This window comes from Nyctereutes procyonoides, unplaced genomic scaffold (genome assembly GCF_905146905.1).
Source record: "Nyctereutes procyonoides isolate TBG_1078 unplaced genomic scaffold, NYPRO_anot_genome, whole genome shotgun sequence".
Taxonomy (NCBI): Eukaryota; Metazoa; Chordata; class Mammalia; order Carnivora; family Canidae; genus Nyctereutes; species Nyctereutes procyonoides.
The window spans coordinates 78,159,699-78,180,476 of record NW_026575140.1 but is presented as its reverse complement, the minus strand read 5'-3'; the positions used below and the strand labels follow the sequence as shown (position 1 = coordinate 78,180,476).

Here is a 20,778-nt window from a genome sequence, read left to right as displayed (position 1 = left end):
CCTCTGGGTGGCAGGCACTGACACTTCCTAACCTACACACTTCCCTAACCTCTGCCCTAGTGCTCTACCCTGTGCTACGGACAGAGGAGTTAATGAGCATTTTTTAAGTAAGTGAGCCTCTAAAATCACTCAGGTCAACACAAATGTAGCATCAGATACTGATTTTTGAAAACCCAATAGTAGCAAATTAGAATCTAAACATGCAGAAAAGCTTCTTTCATTGGACCAAATTAGCAAATGACTTCAGGGTTCATCTTATAATGAGTCAAATGTAAAGATCAACTGTGATTGTTGGGGGGGGCGGTGGGGGAGAACAGATTGAGGGGTACCTTGATTAGATCTTCAAGCAAATAAAAGCATGATATGTTCTTTAAATAAAGAAAGATGCTATTTCCCTGTATCCAATACACACTGAAAGGAAAAAAGTAAATTCAACGGTCCTGTCCTTCATTTGCTCTGTTTCACAGAATGTAGCTTCTCTCATTCACTAGCTCACTCAGTGATTCTGCTGAGTGTGTACTGAGCCGGTACTGAGCCAGGGGAAACAGTGATGGGCTCATGGCCTGGTGGGGAATACAGACAAGAAAACAAGCAATTTCCTATGGGAGTGATGAGTGTCCTGATGAGGAGCATGGGTGACCGAGACTCACGAGGGACCTCCAATCCCATCTCTGGAGGTTAGAGGGTAGCATTGTGAAGGAAGTGATGGTTTAGCTGAGACCTATGGCTACAGAGGACAGGGAGTGTATGCCAGGCTGAGGGAAGAGCTTGTAAAACAGAATGTGGTGCTTTCAAAGAACAGATTCTGTACAGATGGAAGGAAGATTGAGGAGGGCGCAGGGTGAAACAGGTGTGAGATCTTGAAAGGCTTTGTAAACTCTGCAAAGGAACTTGGCTTATCTAAGTTCACTTGAGAGTCTGGCTTTGAGCAAAAATAATTTAATTAGAGAACAGAGATATTAGTGAGACATAAATACTTCTGAAGAGCCCAAGTGATGAATCTGGGGAGGGGATTATCTATGGAGGTGTTTTTGTTTGCTTGGATTTTTTTTTTTTTTTGGTAAAGTTTTAGAATAACTAGCCTTCTTTGTATGCCTTAAAGCAGAGGTTGGCAGCCTTTGAAAGTGAGCATCCCATTGGGGATCACTGATCTGCTACTTGGGGGGTGGCTGGGATGTGGAGTGCCGATTGGGGAGACAGCACATATTCTGCATGCCAATTAGGCAATGCTGACAGTGAATCTCCAGTGTTTTCCTTAGAAGAGCCCTAAGAAGGAATTATTATCCCTATTTAATAGATGAGGAAACTGGAGCTTAGAGAGCTTATGCAACTTTCCCAAGGTCACCGAGCTAACCAGTGGTGGAGTCAGGACATAAACCCTGGCAGTCAGCCCTGACTCCTGTCCACTGAGCTGGCCTGTTTCATGCAGCTACTCCCATAGGTGGTCATGGGCAAGGCCTGTCTGTGAGTCAGTGAATTAGTTGGCCAGTCAACAAATATGTGCTGAGCAGCAGCCCGGGTCCTGGGCATTGAAGCATAGCGAGCAAAACAGAAGCAGGCTAGTGGACCTTACCTGCTAGAAAGGAAATAGGCTTTATGCACCAACTCTCATAATCAAGTAATAAATGAGATATATAAAGAAATGCAGCACTAGGGTTTTTAAAATAGGGGGCATAAGCTTATCACTGAAACTATGTTAACCTCTTACTTCTAGATTCAATTGCTAGTTGATATTTCATAGTCCATTTTAGTTCTATTCTATGATCCTATGATAAACCCACAAAAGAATCAATAGGCTGAAGAATGCTTATTATTTTAAAAAACAGGTAGTCTTCAGGGTTGCCTGGCTGGCACAGTCAGTTGAACGTCTGATTCTTAGTATCAGCTCAGGTCATGATCTCAGGGTCGTGAGATGAAGTCCTGTGTTGGGCTCTACGCTCAGCACAGAGTCTGCTTGAGTTTCCCTCTCCCTCTTCCTCTGCTCTCCCCTTCCCTTCTCAAATAAATATATAAATCTTATTTTTAAAAAAGGGAATCTTCAAGGATTGAAGGAGATGGTTTCCCTGATTCTGTGTCTTCAGTTACACTGCAGAAAACTGGCACTCACAGTGGTCATCACATTTAACCAGCACCTGCTGAAAATGGCATAATGTCTAATCATGACTGCAGACCTCCCTCAGTTATACGGAATCTCTGGGGGGCTCTCCTTCCTGAATAACGATATGGTGTCTTTTGGTTCTGAGAAATGGTACAGCAGAGTGTCTCGGGACAAGGAATCAGACTGTCTGAACTCAACCCCTGGTGCCACCAGTTCCTGTGTGAGCATATGCAAGTCGTTTAACTTCTCTGTGCCCTCACTTCCTCATCAATAAAATGAGGATCACAGTACCTATCTCACAGTGCTCTTGAGAGGATTAAGTGACCTAATACATATGAATGCTTACAATGAATTGTGTCCTTGACACAGAGTACGGATCCAGTGAAGGCTGGCTATGAAAGCCTCTGTCACCGTTCTTTGCTTGCCATGTGTTACATTCGGTCACCATGACATAACGTTGTCATGCATTGTGCTTCCTGACGATGGATCTCAAGGGATTCTTTTCTCCCTAGGGCTTAAGTTATTTCTAGGGCACAAAGTTGTCTTGTGATGCGCTAAGTGGCATCTTAGTGGCCTGAAAGAAGTAACACTGATCTTCAAAACTCCAGTTTTTATTACCATGACTTAGGCACCTGTGGACAATCTGTTTGAACTGCGGTTTCGGAAATGGGACTAAGAAATTTCAGCCACGTGATGAAATATTTTAAGAACCTGGTGAAAGGATGAGGAGGAAGATAAAACAGGGAGAATTAAATTACTTTAGATCTTCAGAAAGAACTGTAATTTCTGGCCTCAACAAATTACTGTTCTTAAATGCCTCTAGAAGTATATCACACATGGCAGAAAGACTGGTGTTTTAAGTGCAACCTAGAAAATACAAAGGGTGTTGGAACAGATTGGAAAAAATGAATTGCTTTGGCTGAGAAAAATGTTTTTGAACCAATCGTGTGAAGAGAAACTCTAATAATGTATACAGAGGAGATCTGAATCTGAAAATGGGGCTCTTCTAAGAGCTTTAATTACACTGCACTATTTACACCTGCAATGACCATCTCAGAGTATCCCCTCCATCCCCTTTCTAGATGGAAACTCTATATTGAAACAAATGTGAGGTTATGTTTTGCAAAATCACGGGCATGGGACGCTGTAATACTTCACAGAAACTAATCTAATGGTTGAAATAGAACATGATACTGAAGGACCCCATTGTACTGAGCTTGTGTGCTAAGAAGCTCAATTAGGTTTCGTGGTCCAGGTCAACACACTGAAACAAAATGAGTGTGAAGTGCTCCTTCATCAGTAATCATCTGCACACAAAACATGCACTTCTTTCCCTCCCCATGTGATAGAAAGGTTACACAGACAATACATACACAACTCTTTTGTTACTGTTCAGACAACAGATGCCAGGTCTCCTCTTCAGATGCCTCGATAAGACATGGATGCAGAGAGAAAGGGGAGGGTGGTCTCATATGCATACGCCATGATATTTGCGGGCTTTAATGGACCATATTTGAGTACTTACTGTACTCAACTTCAAACAAAATAAAATCTCCATTTAATGAAGAGCCTCATATTTAGTATAGCATTCAATCAAAAAATTACTAAAATTAGAGCATGTTTCTAGTACAATTAACATCCTTTGCACTCATAATAAAATATTCAATAACTGGCCATTTTGTCTGTTGAGGAGGTGAATAAAAGCACTGCTATTAATCATTTAGCAGTTATTTATTTGCCACTTTATTTTAAGTAGGCAGTTAAATTGAAACTGCACATGTTATTATTGATTTAGGTTTAATTTAATCCTTTTAAACAGAACAATTATTCCCAATTTATATGCCATTAAACCTTTTATGCATATGAACAGCAAATTCAATTTTTGTTTAAGTGTAAAGTTTTTAATGCTTCTTTAAGGAACTATAAAACTGACAATTACTTCCAAGGATTTCTGAATTCTAGGCTCATCTTAATCTTTTTATCAATGGCTTTTAAGTAAATCAAATGAAATAAATCCAAAGGATTAAAAAAATCACTTTTGCAAGTGTGAAATAAAATGGTCCCATAAATACACTGATGCACTTTAAGAGGTTGTTTATGATGCAGGAAATTTCATTTAACGTAGGCATCCAGCTAAAAAATTAAACATTTTAATAGGAAAAAAATTGCTTTAATGAACTGAACGCCAAAGACTGTCTACAGAAACCCACTCAAGAGAAGGGACTTGATTGTTACCTCGTGAATTTTATTTATAGCAATTATATAATTTGGATAATTCCAACCCAGAGTCCCTTCTTTGTCTTTGACAACAGATTTATGGCTGCAAAATAACCAGATATTTGCCCCATGTTCTTATAAGTACAGCCTTGATTCAAGGACAGTCTGTGAGTTGAATGGAAATGATCCAAAGAACGTATGTTTATAATTGTAACATTCTAGTTACCTTACTTATGTGCAACAAAGCCTACATCTTCATAAGGGAAATGATGTTTGACCCAGTATATAGAAACAAAATTCCTCATATTCAGTGCGAGTCTACGACACTTACACCAGGAATTTTCCATGGAGATCTTGGATGTTTTTTTTCACTCTCCAGAAATGGTGGCTAAGGAGACTTGGATTTATAAAATTTCTAGTGTTTATACTTTCTTTAGAATTTCCTGTCAATTATTTATTTATTTGTTTGTTTACTTATTTTTAGAGAGAGCACATGCACAAGTGAAGGTGGATGAGTGGGGTGGAGGAGAATCTCAAGCAGATTCCATACTGAGTGCAGAATCCATGTGGGTCTCAATCTCAGGACCCTGAGACCATGACCTGAGCTGCAATCAAGAGTTGGATGCTTAACTGACTGAACCACCTAGGTGCCCCATAGAATTTCCTGTCTTTTAAATGCCAGATATTGGTCACTTAGGTGGCTCAGGCAGTTAACTGTCTGTCTTCAGCTCAGGTCATGATCCTGGAGTTCTGGGATCAAGGCCAGGAATGGGTTCCTTGCTCAGCGGGGAGCTTGCTTCTCCCTCTGCCTTGCTCCTCTCCTTTGCTTATGCTTGCGCACGCTCTCTCTCTCTCAAATAAATAAATAAAATCTTAAAAAGTCAGATATTGACAGCATTGTAATTGCAAGGTAGCTGTGATGTCATGAGAAAAGCAGTAGAAGGACAGGTCTTGAAATGTGGGTCCCAGTCCAGATTTTGCCAAGCTGTGTGTGCTTCGGTGAATCTCTTCACCACTCTAGGCCTTGGGTTCCTCCTTTGGACAATAAAGGGGAATAGACTGTACTTTAGGAGCCCTGCAGCTCTAAGAATCCATAGTCTTATTAATTGGATTGCATCTGTCATGCAAAACTCAGCAATGGCATATAAGAATTGGAAAAAGAATTCATTTTAAATTCAGTATATGAAAAAATGTATAATATTTAAAGCTTTCTACATTTTCACACTTGCCAGGGAGTAGAAATAAATGAATACAGTTAAGGTCTTGAATTAAACTAGTCCTTTAATAATTTAGTTACAATCCTCTTCATTGTCTTGATAAACTCACAGGATTGTAGGAGATGTAAGTTTAATTGTACTTTGTGAGGTTTTTGAACTCACTCTTTATTTACTAATTTAACACAGTAAGCATCCCAATTTTGAAATAAGCTAGAAAGGAACTAGTGGTTGTCTCTGAGGGCATTAAACCCCAGGGCACCATGGCTTTAGCATTTCTGGCGGGGGACTCTGCCTTTAATAGACACAATCTATGCCCACGCACACACTTGACTTCCGTCTCTGACTGCTCATCTGTTGTGATGGCACCATGCCTGCCCTGAGAAGTGCACCAGGGTTTAACTACAGCAGAGTTTGTGAGCAAATGGATGAACATAAAAATAGAAATGACTAATGCCTCCGACAAAAAGTCACCTCTCTGATAATATCCATTCCCACAGGATCAAAAATGAATAACTAAAATGTTAGTACCTACCCCCAAAATACTATGTGAAAGCCTGACAATCAGGGTATAACATATATTAAGTGGTTGGTTGACCAATGGCCCTAAATTGAATATTTAATAGAGTCCATAAAGATCAACATGGATGAATGTTTTTAGATACCAACAGGGATGAATAGGGGCTCCTGGAAGCTCTCACAGTGTTCTTAGTAATACTTAGAATGTTCAACATGCCCTCAGGTGTCATCTTTACTCTTCTAACCAGTGCAGAAAAAAAAAAATCCAACACCTGTAACAGAAAATCTGCCCTCAGCTTCCTATTTCCAATGTGTTCTACAAAACAATGTGAAATTTGAAGGGAAATGAAAATGTCGAGTTTTGAAGGCTGTCTTTATCCCTTAGCTATTTTGGTTTTTCAGTGCTGCTATTTGAGCCCTTCACCTGATTCTTGTATTACTCATCAGAACTAATATTTACAGAAGCATTTGGGAGGAAAATCCTGTACTACAACACAATAAAAATGCAGATTATTATTATTGAGTCCCCTTCTTTTAGACCGTTCTGAGCATTACCATTGAAGAATTCCTCATTGTATCTGTTTCCTGCCCCATAATTTCTGGCACAAGGTGGTTTATTAGAATAGGAATCTTTGGTGAAGGCTATCATTCCCAGATGATACAAAAGCCATCTACAGACCTTAATGAATGAAAACCTCTCTCTTTCCCAGGAGAGGTACTGGGGAATATAGGCTACCATGACACTGCTTCCCAAAGCAAGATAAGATTGATGTTGGTTTATTCCGAAGGCACAGTATCCTTTAAAAATGTTTATTACTTTACTAAAAAGTCATAATTTTCCATGAATATTTACTTTGGCCTCAGTTTAGTCCATATCAAAATTTTTATAGCCTTAATTTTTTCTAGATGGTAAACTGGAATCCTTTATTAGATCAACCTTGATCATCCTAGCTAGATGACTTATAATTAGAGGCTCAGGCTTTGGTTAGGGGAGCATTCATTCAGTTCAGTATCTGGCTCTGCCACTTAGTAACTACATACACCTACACAAATGTCAGAGCCTCGGTTCCTTATCTTCAAAAAATAGGGATAATAATGCATAAGAGGCTCTTGAAAGGATAAATAAGATAGTACATATAAAGCAAATAGTTCTACAAATGGTAGCTAATTACATTTAAGTATTCTTATTAAACACATATCCTAGGTACTGTACCACTGCCCTCTGATTTTTTTTTTTAGACATATAAGGTTTCAGAGGCCTAGGACTGAAGAGGTTATTTCTAATGCTTGAGGAATTACATTGATCTCTTTCTTTGCCAGCGCCGAGTGTCCTAAGGCTAGTTGTGGAGTGGGGTTTAAGGATTATCACGTGGAGATCCTCTCTCCACTCTTGATTCATTCACTGTAGTCAATGCTGCTCCAATTTCCATTAAGTAAAAGGTTTTCTCTAATCTATATACATTGAACTATGGCTTGACTTTGGTGAGCTACAAGAGAGTAATTGCTTTGAGGAGGTTCTAGTAACATCAAAACAGAAGAGTAAGGCTCAAGTGATTTGTCAGGCAGCTTTTAAAATCGTTGCTTACAACAGCAAGAAGAGAGAGATTTTCCATGGTTTTAAGGCAAGGCTTTGACTAATTTTTTTGAACTACAATTCCCAGAATGCCGTCTACCTTACAAAAATGAAAGCCTACTTGAATTTCATTTTGAGAGTCTGAGATCGATTTGTCTGTTTCATGGCTAATAAACTACTCAGAGCCAAGTAACAATGCACGTAGGAAAGGTTGCCAAGACGTAGGTGAAAGAGGCCAATAACCTGAATAATATTTTTGAGGCATTATTTGGCTAAATGCTTTGGTTCTGTTTTCCTTTGTAGTGGAGAATTGGTCATCTTCATGTTCGATATCTCAAGCACTACACTGCCAAATAATTACTAGACCTAAAAGCCATTCTAACCCTGAGGATGATAGTCTGTCATTAATGATTTCTAAGGCAAATAAGTCTAAGGAAAACAGCAAGGTTTATGGATCTCTGAATCAGAAGATGAAGGCCCTAACCATAGTTTTGGTTTCTATAAGTATTTTTCTTTATTTTGAAATATATTGAGTGGCATTTACATTGTCCTTGGGTAAAGCGCCAGGGATAGTCTGCTCCCTGAGCCCTGGACTCAAAGAGTGAAAAACTCAACTTTGGGGAAATGAGGCGCCTTAATGGACTCTTGCTTTGGTTTCTCCACTGTGAAACTACAGACAAAAATGCCTATCTACTGCAAAACATTTTTCCTATGCCTTTGTTTCGGGGGGTGAGGGGGGAGGTGGAAAGCAATAAAACTACTACCATTTATTACCTAGGAGACTGTGACTCTCTTATATCAGAGTTATGATAAAAACATGGCTTAAAGCATAGAGTCCGACTGCCTGAGTTTTCTGCTCCACCACTCACTTGGCTTAATAAATGGGTGTACATATAACTCCTCTAAGCCTCATGTTTAGCCTTTAAAATAGGGACCATTATAGTGTCTCCTCACAGGGCTGCCATACAGATTAAATGAGATAATGCACATAAAGTATTTAGTGCAGAGACGGGCTCATGATAATGTAAATGCTAGCTGGAGTTATGAGAACCTTAAAATAACATTTGGCTTCTCTTCTTCCTTTAGCTGCTATATCCAATCTGTCAACAAGCCCTATCAATTCGTATTCTCATTTTCTCTCTCCCTTCCCTGCCCCATTAACAATAAATTACCTATGCAGCGAATTAATAAAAGATTCCTAAGAAGGATATACACCAACGTAAGTGTACAAACTGGTTATCTCTGAGGAGGCAGATGAAGGGGAATGGGTTTGAGAAGAGGAACATGGAAATTTTATCTGTAATGTTTTATGTCTTTAAAAAATATATATCTGAGGGGCGCCTGGATGGTATAGTCGTTTGAGCATCCAACTCTTGGTTTTGGCTCAGGTCATGATCTCAGGGTCATGGGATCAAGCTCCACTTCAGGCTCTGCACTAAGCATAGAGTCTGCTTGAGATTCTCTCTCTCTCTCCCGCCCCCCGCTCCTCGCACTCATGTGCACTCTCTCTAAAATAAATAAATGAAAAATATGTATCTGAAACAAATATGGCAATAAGGGTTATATGGTATTTTTCTCTGTACTTTTTTTTAAATTTTTATTTATTTATGATAGTCACACACACAGAGAGAGAGAGAGAGAGGCAGAGACATAGGCAGAGGGAGAAGCAGGCTCCATGCACCGGGAGCCCGACGTGGGATTCGATCGCGGGTCTCCAGGATCATGCCCTGGGCCAAAGGCAGGCGCTAAACCACTGCACCACCCAGGGATCCCTTCTCTGTACTTTTTAAGATTTTATTTATTTGAGAGAGAGAGAGCAAGCATGAACAGGGGGATGGGGCAGAGGGAGAAGCAGACTCCCCGCTGAGCAAGGAACCCCACTCTGGGCTCAATCCCAGGATCCTGAGATCATGACCTGAGCTGAAGGCAGACCTTTAACTGGGTGAGCCACTCAGGCGCCCCTCTGTATTTTTCTTTAGGTTAGAATTTGGTTGTAATTTAAACCAACATCAACATCAAAACCACAGATATCCTCCACCAGCACTATGCCGTTCAACAGGTTGCTTGATCTCTGTTCCCCTCATTTCTCATATCTGTAAAATGAGAATAGCATTTTTCTGGCAGGGATGACAATGAAGAATTAAATGAAATTATAGATGGGCCTTTAAAGAGAGACATTATTGTCATTGTTTTAATTATGACTACCATCTGGTAGTTTCTTTGTCCATTGTGAGTTTACCCTCTAATTCAGAATGCACTGGTTTGCAGGATAATCTTCCCTAAACTCGGCTGCCTCTTGCAGGACCCCCCAAGAATCTGCTGCACCCAGCCCAGGCCTTGCAGGGATGGCTGTCTGGCTGATGCTTCCCTGAGCCTCTCTTCCTCCCCCAGTGCTATGGCTGCACCTTGGTCATGGCGATTACCACTTGCCCTGTACTTTGAGATCCCTAAGAAGCAAATGAGCTTGATTCTGCCCAATAATATTTGCAGTGAAAGAAACAAGGAGAGAAAGCAGAAAGGAAGAAAAAGATTGGGACTGGGGTCTAATTCTGGCTCTGGCAGGTGCTCTTGCTATGACCGCCTTGCTGGGACATGTTGTAGGGTACTATGTTCAATACCCTATCTGGGTTGTGCACTGGTTGCACTCATGATGGCCCCTATAATCAGTCCCCTACACTGTCCTCTTAACCTATGCTTGGAACAAATCCTCTGCCACCAAGTGGGGCTTGAACATGTCACACTTTTACTCTAATTCGATTCTTGTTTCCAAATTTTACCATCTCTCCCAAACCCTGCCTGCCTAGAACTTGGTTCTAGGCCTTTTAACAAACTTCCCTTATATTTTACCCATTAGAAAAACCTAACACACCGGGTCACCGGGGTGGCTCAGTGGTTGAGCATCTGCCTTTGGCTCAGGGTGTGATCTTAGGCTCCTGGGATCAAGTTCTGCGTCAGGCCACCCACAGGGAGCCTGCTTCTTCCTCTGCTTGTGTCTCTGCCCCTCTCTGTGTGTCTCTCATGAATAAGTAAATCTTAAAAAAAACCTAACACACACACACACACACAAAAAAAAATAAAACCCTAACACATCTATAACTTATAAAGAGCTAGTCACCACCCTACATACATTGTGTATATATTAATTTATTTTAGCCTCAAAACTCTGTGAAGTAACTGTTATTATCCTATTTTAGTGATGTCAGAATTGAGATACAGAGAGATTAAGTGGACTTGGCCAACTCACACAGCTTGAACCCAGATGGTCTACTCCAGACTACGCACTTTGTCACCACACGGAAACGTCTTTCTAATCAATGGCTTTTAACTTCTTCCACACTGTGTCATATAATTAGTATTTTCACTAAAATGGAGTAATGCATTAATTTATATTCTCTTATATTCTTTGGTAGCTCACGGCATAATGTCAACACCTCATAAATACTGATTATTAGAAATAATAATATAAGCCCCAGGAGGTAGTACAGTAGGATTATACTCCCAGAGTGTATTATTGACATTAATAACAGTCCTGGGAGATAGGCCAGATCAATTTAACAGGTGACACAAGTGAGCCACCAAAGGGTTAAGTGACTTATTCCAAATTATACACTAAACAGCAGTGCCTGGACCAAATCAACACTCCCTGATTCCAAGTCATGGCACTCTTCTATGGCAGGCTTTCTGGGATTTCCCCAAGGCAAGTCATAGCAGTAGAGACACTTGGAATATGGACAGGAAATAAAGACCAGAAGGAGTACATACACCCTTATTAATACCTATCCTTGTTTTTTGCATATCTTTTTATTTAAAAACATGGCAAAAAGCCTGGCTTCCAGCCATCCTTAGTTGCTTGGGATCTCTCACACACACATTATAAGGTATTCATTACCATGGCCTTGCGATCTACCAGTGATGATCACACTGTTATCTTACACAAGCCAATTCCTTACCTGTTGTCTATGCCATTGTTCTGGGTACGGACGTTCTCCTTGCCATTCTTCTGAGCTACTTTTCTGCTTGTTTCCTCTTCTGTCTCACTCAGGCTTTCCTGTTGAGGGCTTTCTTCCTCCAAGCTGTCTGGCTCCATACTGTTGTCCTGGATTTGGTCTTCAAGTTCAGACTGGGACTTACTCTCTTGAGTGAAGCTTCCTGAATCAGATTCCAAAGAATCTTTTGAAATCAGATGTAAGTCCTTCTTAAAAGGTGGCTCTCTGGACTGGACCTTTAAGTTGGCATGATGAACAGGAGATTTAATTGAGAGCTTGGGAATTAATTTACTATGACTCATCTTGAAAAAACACAAATACAAATGTGAATTCAAATATCCTCGATGCTAGGAGCAGTTGGCTTGAATATTCAAAGTTGTGGTTCACAAAAGCATTACCTAAAAAAAAAAATTATTTATGTACTTTGTGACTACTGAATTCTAATTTCAATGTTAATCAAACACTTAAGTGAGCAGAACCCTGTTACATTATCTGCAGCAGCCTTTTGTATGGACCCTTTTGTATGAGGAAGGTCTATTGGAAAAACTATTGTGTTTTTCTCTTTACAGAAGCACATCTGATGTGGAGTTCATAAACAGCCTGATAATCAAATATAGCTTTATTGTGGAAATCAAATGGCTGGATTCTTTTTTTTTTTTTTTAACCTTCCAAGGGCCTATTACAGACAAGCCTGGACAAAGCTAAATGGTTAATTATGGACAGTACTTCTATGGCATTATTTCAGATACCCAGGGCACCAATATAAATATGCCTGTTCAGGAGTATTTATGGATAGAGAAAAACAAGTTCAGGGTCAACCTTTTGAAAAGTAAAGGATGGAGATGGGAAGAGAGTAGCTTCCATAGTTGGAACTGTAAAGAGGGAGGCTATTCCTAGATCTACATTAGCTGGTTTCATCTTTTAGAAGATAATTGTGGTTCCTCAGTGGCTACTTGGCAGGAATGTGTACTTTTGGTGGACCTCACACAGAGATCAACCTCAGCTCAGTATATATATTTAAAAAAAGAACAATGATTAAAGCCTTTTAACATAAGATTTGGACACTTTGTGATTTGTGCCACTTAGTGGTTCATAGCAGAGACTGGATATCTACCTACCTGAAAGGGATGTTGTCCTGGAGAATGTTGGATGGGTGAGAGATTGGCCTGAGTAACAGCTAGGGTCCCTTCAACTCGCTTAAGTGTGTGATCCCAAGTGAGCCTTCCCTGTCTCAGAGGGCTGTCATAAAGACCCAGGAGATGGTTTATGGGAAGGGTACTCTAAGTTTGTATCAGTTTGAAAGGAGAGGATTTTGGATTGGGCCTCCTTTCATCTCTCTGTAGCATTTCTATTTTGCTCAGTCTTCTATCTCACTGGCCTTTATGCAATTTTTTTTTCTGTAGGTCAGACAACAGAAACGTTGACCATCAGAGATTCCTATAACATTTTCTAAGGGCTTGTTCTTATTCTTTTGGCAAAGCTAGCTTTAATTAAATAACACAAACTTATTCCTATTCGTAGCACTGCTAATGATGTCTTAAAGTACCATAGCAAAACAGACAAAAGGTGGCATTCAGATTTAAATATATGTGGGGATCCCTGGGTGGCTTAGCGGCGCCTTCCACCCAGGGCCTGATCCCGGATCCTGGAGTCCCGGGATCGAGTCCCACATCGGGCTCCTGCATGGAGCCTGCTTCTCCCTCTGCCTGTGTCTCTGCTTCTCTCTCTGTATCTCTCATGAATAAATAAATAAATAAAATCTTAAAAATATATATATATATGTGAAGTGGTTTTCTTTTTAATTCAAAATTCCCCAAGCAAGTGTTGTAACTATAAGTAATATATTAACTGTACAGACTGCTTTGCTGTATCATCTCATTTTAAGGATACATGATGCACCCTTATTTTAGTAACAAGTAGATTAACTCTTGCCTTTTAGGGACTGTACTTGGGATGTTAAAGAAAAAGCTTAAAATAATCATTCTATTCCAATTTGGGATTGCTCATGAAATCATTCAGTCCCCTCAATGGTGCTTAAGTGAGATAGACTAAGGTTTCTTAGAGTTAACGCATTAAAAAAAAAAAGTCCATAGAAGAAGATAATTTTGCTGTAATTAATGAAATCTGGAATAGTGCCGAGAGAACAAAGCCAAACACTAGCAAAGCTGGGGCTTTGGTGGAGCCCTAATCGTATAGAGGAATGAGATTAATGAAGGAAAAGCTGGTATCTTGAATAAATCAGCAAGGAGGCATTTTAAGTGTAATAAATGTGGCTCCCTAGTGGCACGGTTGTTTTTCACTGAAGTTTCTGACCCAGAGAGGCTGGCAATCTCGTTACAAAAGAAAACAAGGCTGACTGGGATGTCGCCAATGGTATCCAGGCACTGAGACGCGGCCGGTTCCCTCGGGCTCCCCTCCAGACCCTGGGTCCTGTCCTCTGTACCCGGAGGAGGAACGAATTTCCTTCTGTAGGTGAGAAGGAGCCCTGCTTGCTCTGGCCAAGGTGAAGGGCAGAGAAAAAGTTGCCCTGTTACTGCCCGGAAGCTGCCCATAAGGGGCGGTCGGTTTATTTTCTCTTTGCCATTTTTTTTTTCCTGATGGACAAGACCAGGTAGCAAAGGCGTTTTAAGGTCAAAGAAGGGACAGGTGGAGGGGGTGGGGGTGGGGGTCTGGTGCCCCGGGCAGGTCTTAATCAACAGAAGTCAGGGCTGCTCTGGGAGTCTGGGCACCAAAGCCTGTCCAGGTGCGGGCCCCTGGGCCCTCGTCCCTGCCTCTCCCCGGCCCCCGTTCCCGCCGGGGCCCCAAATGCTGTCGGGCGCCGGCTCCTTGGGGTTCTCCTGGTCCTGGTCCAGTTCTCTCCGGAGGTTTCCTGCTGTCCCCACCCAGTCCCACTCCTCCCCATTTCCCTCCCGGCGCGCGCACCCTCGTTCAGGAGGCAACCGCCTGTCACCTGCCCAGTGCTCCTCCGCGACCGCGACCCCTGCAGCCCGCATCCTCCCGCGCCGCCGCCGCCACCGCCCGGCCTCCCCCCGCCGCCCCGCCCGCTGGCTCGCAGGTGCTGCCCTGGAGACGTGGCCAACAGAGCCCGCCCGGGGGCTCCGCGCAGGGGGCGGGGCCAGCTCGGGGGCGGGGCCAGCCCAGGGGATGGGCTGTTTGGGGGCGGGGCTGCCCAAGGAGGCGGGGCCAGCCCAGGGGAAGAGCAGCCTCAGGAGGCGGGGCCAGCCCAGGGGATGGGCTGTCTGGGGGCGAGGCCGCCTAAGGAGGCGGGGCCAGCCCAGGGGAAGAGCAGCCTCAGGAGGCGGGGCCAGCCCCAGGGGATGGGCTGTCTGGGGGCGGGGCCGCCTCAGGAGGCGGGGCCAGCCCAGGGGATGGGCTGTCTGGGGGCGGGGCTGCCTCAGGAGGCGGGGCCAGCCTGGGGAAGGGCTGTCCGGGGGCGGGACCGACGCGGTGACGTCACCAGTCGGGCGGAGGGGGGTGGAACCTATTGTAATGCCCGCGTTCAAGGCGGGCGAGCTCTGAGCCAGGCTGCCATAGGGCCCCCCTGACCTCCCAAGGTTGGAAGGCAAGGAAAGACGAGTCACTTATATAGATGGAGATGTTTGCGACAAATACTGCTAGGATAGGCGGAGAACTGCAAATCAAGAAAGAAAATCTAGTGAAAGGATGATTAAGTGACTTGGACAGGAATATTAAAAACGAAATACAAAAGGCTGACCAATATTTGTGGTTGATTGAAAAGATTAACTTATTAATAATCAGAAGAAAGCAAATTAAAACCATGGTGGATATCTCTTTATCCATGCTCATCAGATGAGCAGGATTTAAGATATCTGACAGGGCTGGGGTTTGGAGAGGATGCAGGGTGAAGAACCCTCATAGGCTACAGATGGGAATGTTATGTGGTGCAGGCACTTTGGCAAATAGTTTGAATTTAGCTGGGGTATGCATAGCTTATGATTCAGCAATTTCACTTGTAGGTATCTATCCCCCCAACTTATATGCACCCAAAATGGAGATAACTGAAATGTCCATCAACAGTAGAACGGTTAATTAAAATGTGCTATTCCATACCCTGGCCTACTATACAAGAGTGACAGTGAATGAAATATAGCAACAACACAGAGGGGATCTTTAAAATGTTAAGGAGGGGGCAGCCCGGGTGGCTCAGCGGTTTAGCACCACCTTTGGTCCAGGGCGATCCTGGAGACCTGGGATCAAGTCCCACGTCGGGCTCCCTGCATGGAGCCTGCTTCTCCCTCTGCCTGTGTCTCTGCCTCTCTTTCTCTCTCTGCCTCTCATGAGTAAATAAATAAAATCTTTATTAAAAAAATGTCAAGGTGGAGCATCTGCCTTTGGTTCAGGGTGTGATCCCAGGGCCCTGGGATTGAGTCCCGCATCCGGCTCCCTGCAGGGAGCCTGCTTCTCCCTCTGCGTGTGTCTCTGCCTCTCTCTATGCATCTCTCGTGAATGAATAAATACAATTAAAAGGAATCGTGAAGAACAGCACAAAGCAAAGCCATAAAGTACATTTTTTTTTATCCACAGTTAGGGTTGTAATGATAATTTACATATGAGTAACACTACCCAGGTTTGCAAGGTGCTTTTGCACACATTATCTGTTCAGAAGAAGCTGTCAACCTGACCCTAACCAAAACACAAGAAGAGCGAGAAAAATGAATAATAAAACAAAACAAAACCCCAGCACTAAACCTGCAAGAGGTTAGTAATGCAGGACTGTGCTGAACCCCTCTCCACCACCTCACAGAGCTTCATCTCCTACAGGAAGAATTTCTGATAATCCCACCACCACCATCCTCCTGACTCTCGGACCATGACCATTCTGCACCGAGGGCAGTGTTGTCTACCAGAAGATGTTGACAGTGTCTGGAGATGTTTTCTATTGTCATGACTTAGGGGAGGGCTACCAGCATCTACTGGGTAGAAGCCAGGATGCTGCCAAACATCCTGCAAATGAGCAGGACAGCCTTCACAGCCAAAAGCCCACTCAGTCCAAGATGTTAATGATTCTGGGTTTGACAAAGCCTGTGCTAGACTAATAGCCCTCGGTTTGTGGCCCCAAAATATGCAAGGAACTGCTTCCATCGTGACACATGCACATGTGTCATATTGTATTACTTATGAATTACTTGTATAAATTCTGTCATCTTCTTACTATGTGATAAGCTCCGGGACAGCAAGGACTAGCATTGTGCGTGCCACTTAAGAGATGCTCAGTGAGTGGCTCAGTGGTTTAGCACCACCTTCAGCCCAGGGCGTGATCCCTCTGCCTGTGTCTCTGCCCCCCTCTCTCTCTCTCTCTCTCTCTGTGTGTGTGTGTGTGTGTGTGACTTTCATGAATAAATAAATAAAATCTTAAAAAAGAGAGAGAGAGAGAGAGATGCTCAGTAAATGTTGAAAAACCACAATGCCCTTATAATTTAGCCCTTGAACAGAGGGTAGGTAAGTGTAGCCCTCTTAGGCCTGGTAGTAGAAATATGCTCTTTTTTGACACATAACTAGGATGATTAGAGAATTTATCACTTAAGCCCAGGATATACTCAAGAATTTTAAAAAATTCCTATTAACAGATAGAAGCTGAAATTTTCAGGAGTAGTTTTGAAGTGCCGTTATCCTGTGTGTTACTCTAGCAGGTTTAATTGTCTGGTTCCTTGACGTATATGTTAAGTTAGAAGCAAGTTAGAAGAGGGTAAGAAAAGACGACCCGAGGACCGAGAGGTGAGCTACTGCCAGCAAGTGGAGAGATAGAAGTATCACAAAAATAAGAGATGTTCAGAAAAGCAAAGCAGCTTGCAGTTGCTGCTGTATTTCATTCATTGTCACTATTGTATAGCAGGCCAGGGTACGGAATAGCACATTTTAATTAACCACTCTACTCTTGATGGACATTTCAGTTATTTCCATTTTGGGTGCACATAAGTTGGGGGGATAGATACCCACAAGTGAAATTGCTGAATCATAAGCTATGCATACCCCAGCTAAATTCAAAGCCTACTTGCTGTAGGCAACAGGCAACCCTCTAGCTGAAAACCCTGTGAGGGAATCGGGGTATGACAACGAGCACAATTCATTTCCATAGTGATTAATTTTTAAAAATTCATACACAGTAGATCAGTTTAATAAATGTGAGTAGACAGGTAAAAAAAATCATCGAATATATTTTACAAAGATCCCCCCCATATTAAAATGTTTAAAATTTCAAGGGACAAACTCTCATTTATCCCTGCACCCCTATCATTTATTTAGAGTGACTAATGGAGAATAATTTTAGAGGACTGAAGTCATAATAAATATATGTTTATATAGACAGTGCAGTTCAACAGACAGAAGTACAAGTAATGCTAACCCTGTTCCAGAAAATGGAGTCGAGTCCTGGGGGAGACCAGGGGGGAAGAGGGGGCTTTTGCCTGACTAGAATCAGAGGCTTTTGGAATGAGATGATCCTACAGGGTGGCTCTTATGAATATTGAGCAACAAATCGTTGATGACTGCCTTTTTTCTTGCCTTTGTTTTTGGGGGTTTTCTTTCTTAAAAATAATTTTAAAACATTTTTATTGTGGGCATTTAAAAACATATGCAACGGTAGAGAGAAATGTATAGTGAATATACAGGTAGCCCTCTCCTGGCTTCAATAAAGGCCAACATGTGAGCAGTCTTGTTTGTAAACACACTGTGCTTGACTCCCAAAATTATTTAAAGGCAAATTTCAGCTGTCCTATGATTTCATCAGTAAGGTATCTGTAAGGGGTAATTTTGAAATAACTGCCATAGAATAATCACATTTACCATAAAACTAATGACTCTTTAATATTTAGTACTGAGTCAGTTTCAGACTTAAATCGTCTTTCAAGTATCCTTTCAGAGTGTGTAGGTTTGAATTAGGATTCAAGTAAGTTCTACAGAGTGATTTTTTAAAATAATAGCTTAGAGATATAATTCATACAACACACAATTCACCCTTTAAAAATACATGATTCACTAGTTTCGCAACCATCACAACTATCTAATTCCAGAACGTTTGTCCCCCCCAAACCCACGCCCATTAGCAGTCACCCCTCATTCCCCTGATCCCTCGGCCAGTGACAACCATGAATCTACTTTTTGTCTTTATAGATTTGCATATCCTGGACATTTCATATAAATGGAATAAGGCAATATGTGGTATGTGTGTATGTGTGTGTATGTACATGTGTGTGTCTGGCCTCTCTCACTTTGCATGATTTCAAGGTTCATGCATGTTGTCGTATGTGTCAGGATTTCATTCCTTTTTATTGCCAAATAATATTCCACTGTATGAATATATCACATTTATCCACTCACCAGCTGATGGACACTTGTATTGTTTCTACCTTTTCACTATTATGAATAATGCTGCTATGCACATTTCATGCATAAGTTTGGTGTGGATATATATTTTTAGTTCTCTTGAGTATATACATACCTAAGAGTGGGATTTCTAGATCCTATGGTAACTCTGTTTCACTTTTTGAGGAACTGCCAAGTTCTTTTTCCCAAGTGGTTGAAGCATTATACTTTCCTACCAAATTAATTTTTAATTTTGCCTAAATTTTTAAAATGATTATGTAAGTCACAGAGTTCCCAAGTCAAAACTATAAAGCCAGGGACATTTAGAGAAGTCTAATTTTTTTAAAAGATTTTATTTATTTATTCATGAGAGACAACGCACAGAGAGAGAGGCAGAGACACAGGCAGAGGGAGAAGCAGGCTCCATGCAGGGAGCCCGAGGTGGGACTCGATCCCAGGTCTCCAGGATCAGGCCCTGGGCTGAAGGCGGTGCTAAACCGCTGAGCCACCCGGGCTGCCCGAGAAGTCTAATTTCTATCCCCATCCCTTCACTCAATCGCCTCTTAGCTCATATATAGTGATGATTTTTGTTAGTTTTTAGATTAGTTATATTTAAAAAATATAATCCAATATGTATATATTTCTAACTAACCTCTTTCTCAGATTAAAGGAATATACATACTCTCTCCTGTACTTTGTTCTTTTTTCATTCAATAGTATATCCTGGAGATGACTCGAGAGACATATACAGTGAACTATCTTATCATTTCTTTGCATGGTTGTATAATACTCCCCTGTGTGCCAGATCAGTTCCCTACTGATATATACTTGAGTTATTATAGATGGTGCTGCAATAAGTAGCTGTGATGTTGTGATATAATAAGAAATATCTATTTGGTTTTCATTCTGACACCTGGCACAGAAGTCCTAAAACACTTGTAATTTCCTGACCAGTAAGGATGATGGGAGCATATTTTATTATTGTATTTGGTCTTTGTCACAGGTTCCTGAGATAAAAGCTTCTAAAACCCTTGGAAGATCCTGAGTGATAGAGGTGAGAGGAGTATCTTTGATTATTCATAATAAACTCCTTTCAACCACATCTGAGTTTATGTTAGTGAGGTGACTCTTGGTGGGTAGCTTCAGGATGACAGCTGTCAGAGGAACCAACCATGTGATTAGAGGGTCTGAACTTTCTACCCCACCTCCCAGGACTTGGGAGAGAGGCTGGAGATTGAGTTAATCACCAATGGCTGATGACTTACTCATGCCTGCTTAATGGAACCTTGATAAAAATCCCCAAATAATGGTGCTCAGGGAGCTTCTGGTTTGGTGAATGTGTCCATGTGCTAGGAGAGTAATGCAACCCAACTCCACAGGGTTTGAAGCTTCTGTGCTTGAGACTCTTCCAGACCTGCCCCTGTGTGCCTTTTCATCTGGATAGTCATTCGTATCACCTCCAATGTCCTTTATTATAAACTAGTAACAGTAAGTTAAGTGTTTCCCTGTGTTCTGTAAGTGGTTGTAGAAAATTCTAGAACCTGAGGGGGAGGCCCTGGGAATCCATGGTTTACAGCTGGTCGGTCAGAAGTACAGGTGGCCTGGACCTTGTGATTGGCATCTGAAGTGGGACAGTATTGAGGGACTGAGCCGTTAACTTTTGGGGTCTGGGCTGATTCCAGGTGTTTAGTGTCAGAACTGAATTGAATTGTAGGACACCCAGTTAACGTCAAGAGAGCTAGAAACTTGGTTGGTGTGGAGGGGAAAAAAGCCACGAATTTGTTGTCTGACGTCTTGTGAGTAACAAACAGTTCATAAAAGCCCTGTACGTATGTCAAATTGTAATTT

General features: G+C 41.9%; 1 protein-coding gene across 1 annotated transcript in view; it reads right to left on the bottom strand.

Moving 5' to 3' along the window:
* JHY (junctional cadherin complex regulator) overlaps positions 1–14,597 on the bottom strand; it is a 59,448-nt gene extending 44,851 nt beyond the window's left edge. Inside the window, exons 1-2 of the mRNA XM_055304857.1 lie at positions 14,558–14,597; positions 11,572–12,005 (exon numbers count right to left, since the gene is read on the bottom strand). Coding sequence (XP_055160832.1) covers positions 11,572–11,909 — 338 coding nt within the window. The 5' untranslated portion in view covers positions 11,910–12,005; positions 14,558–14,597. The remainder of the gene's footprint in view (positions 1–11,571; positions 12,006–14,557) is intronic.
* Positions 14,598–20,778: the final 6,181 nt, after the last annotated feature.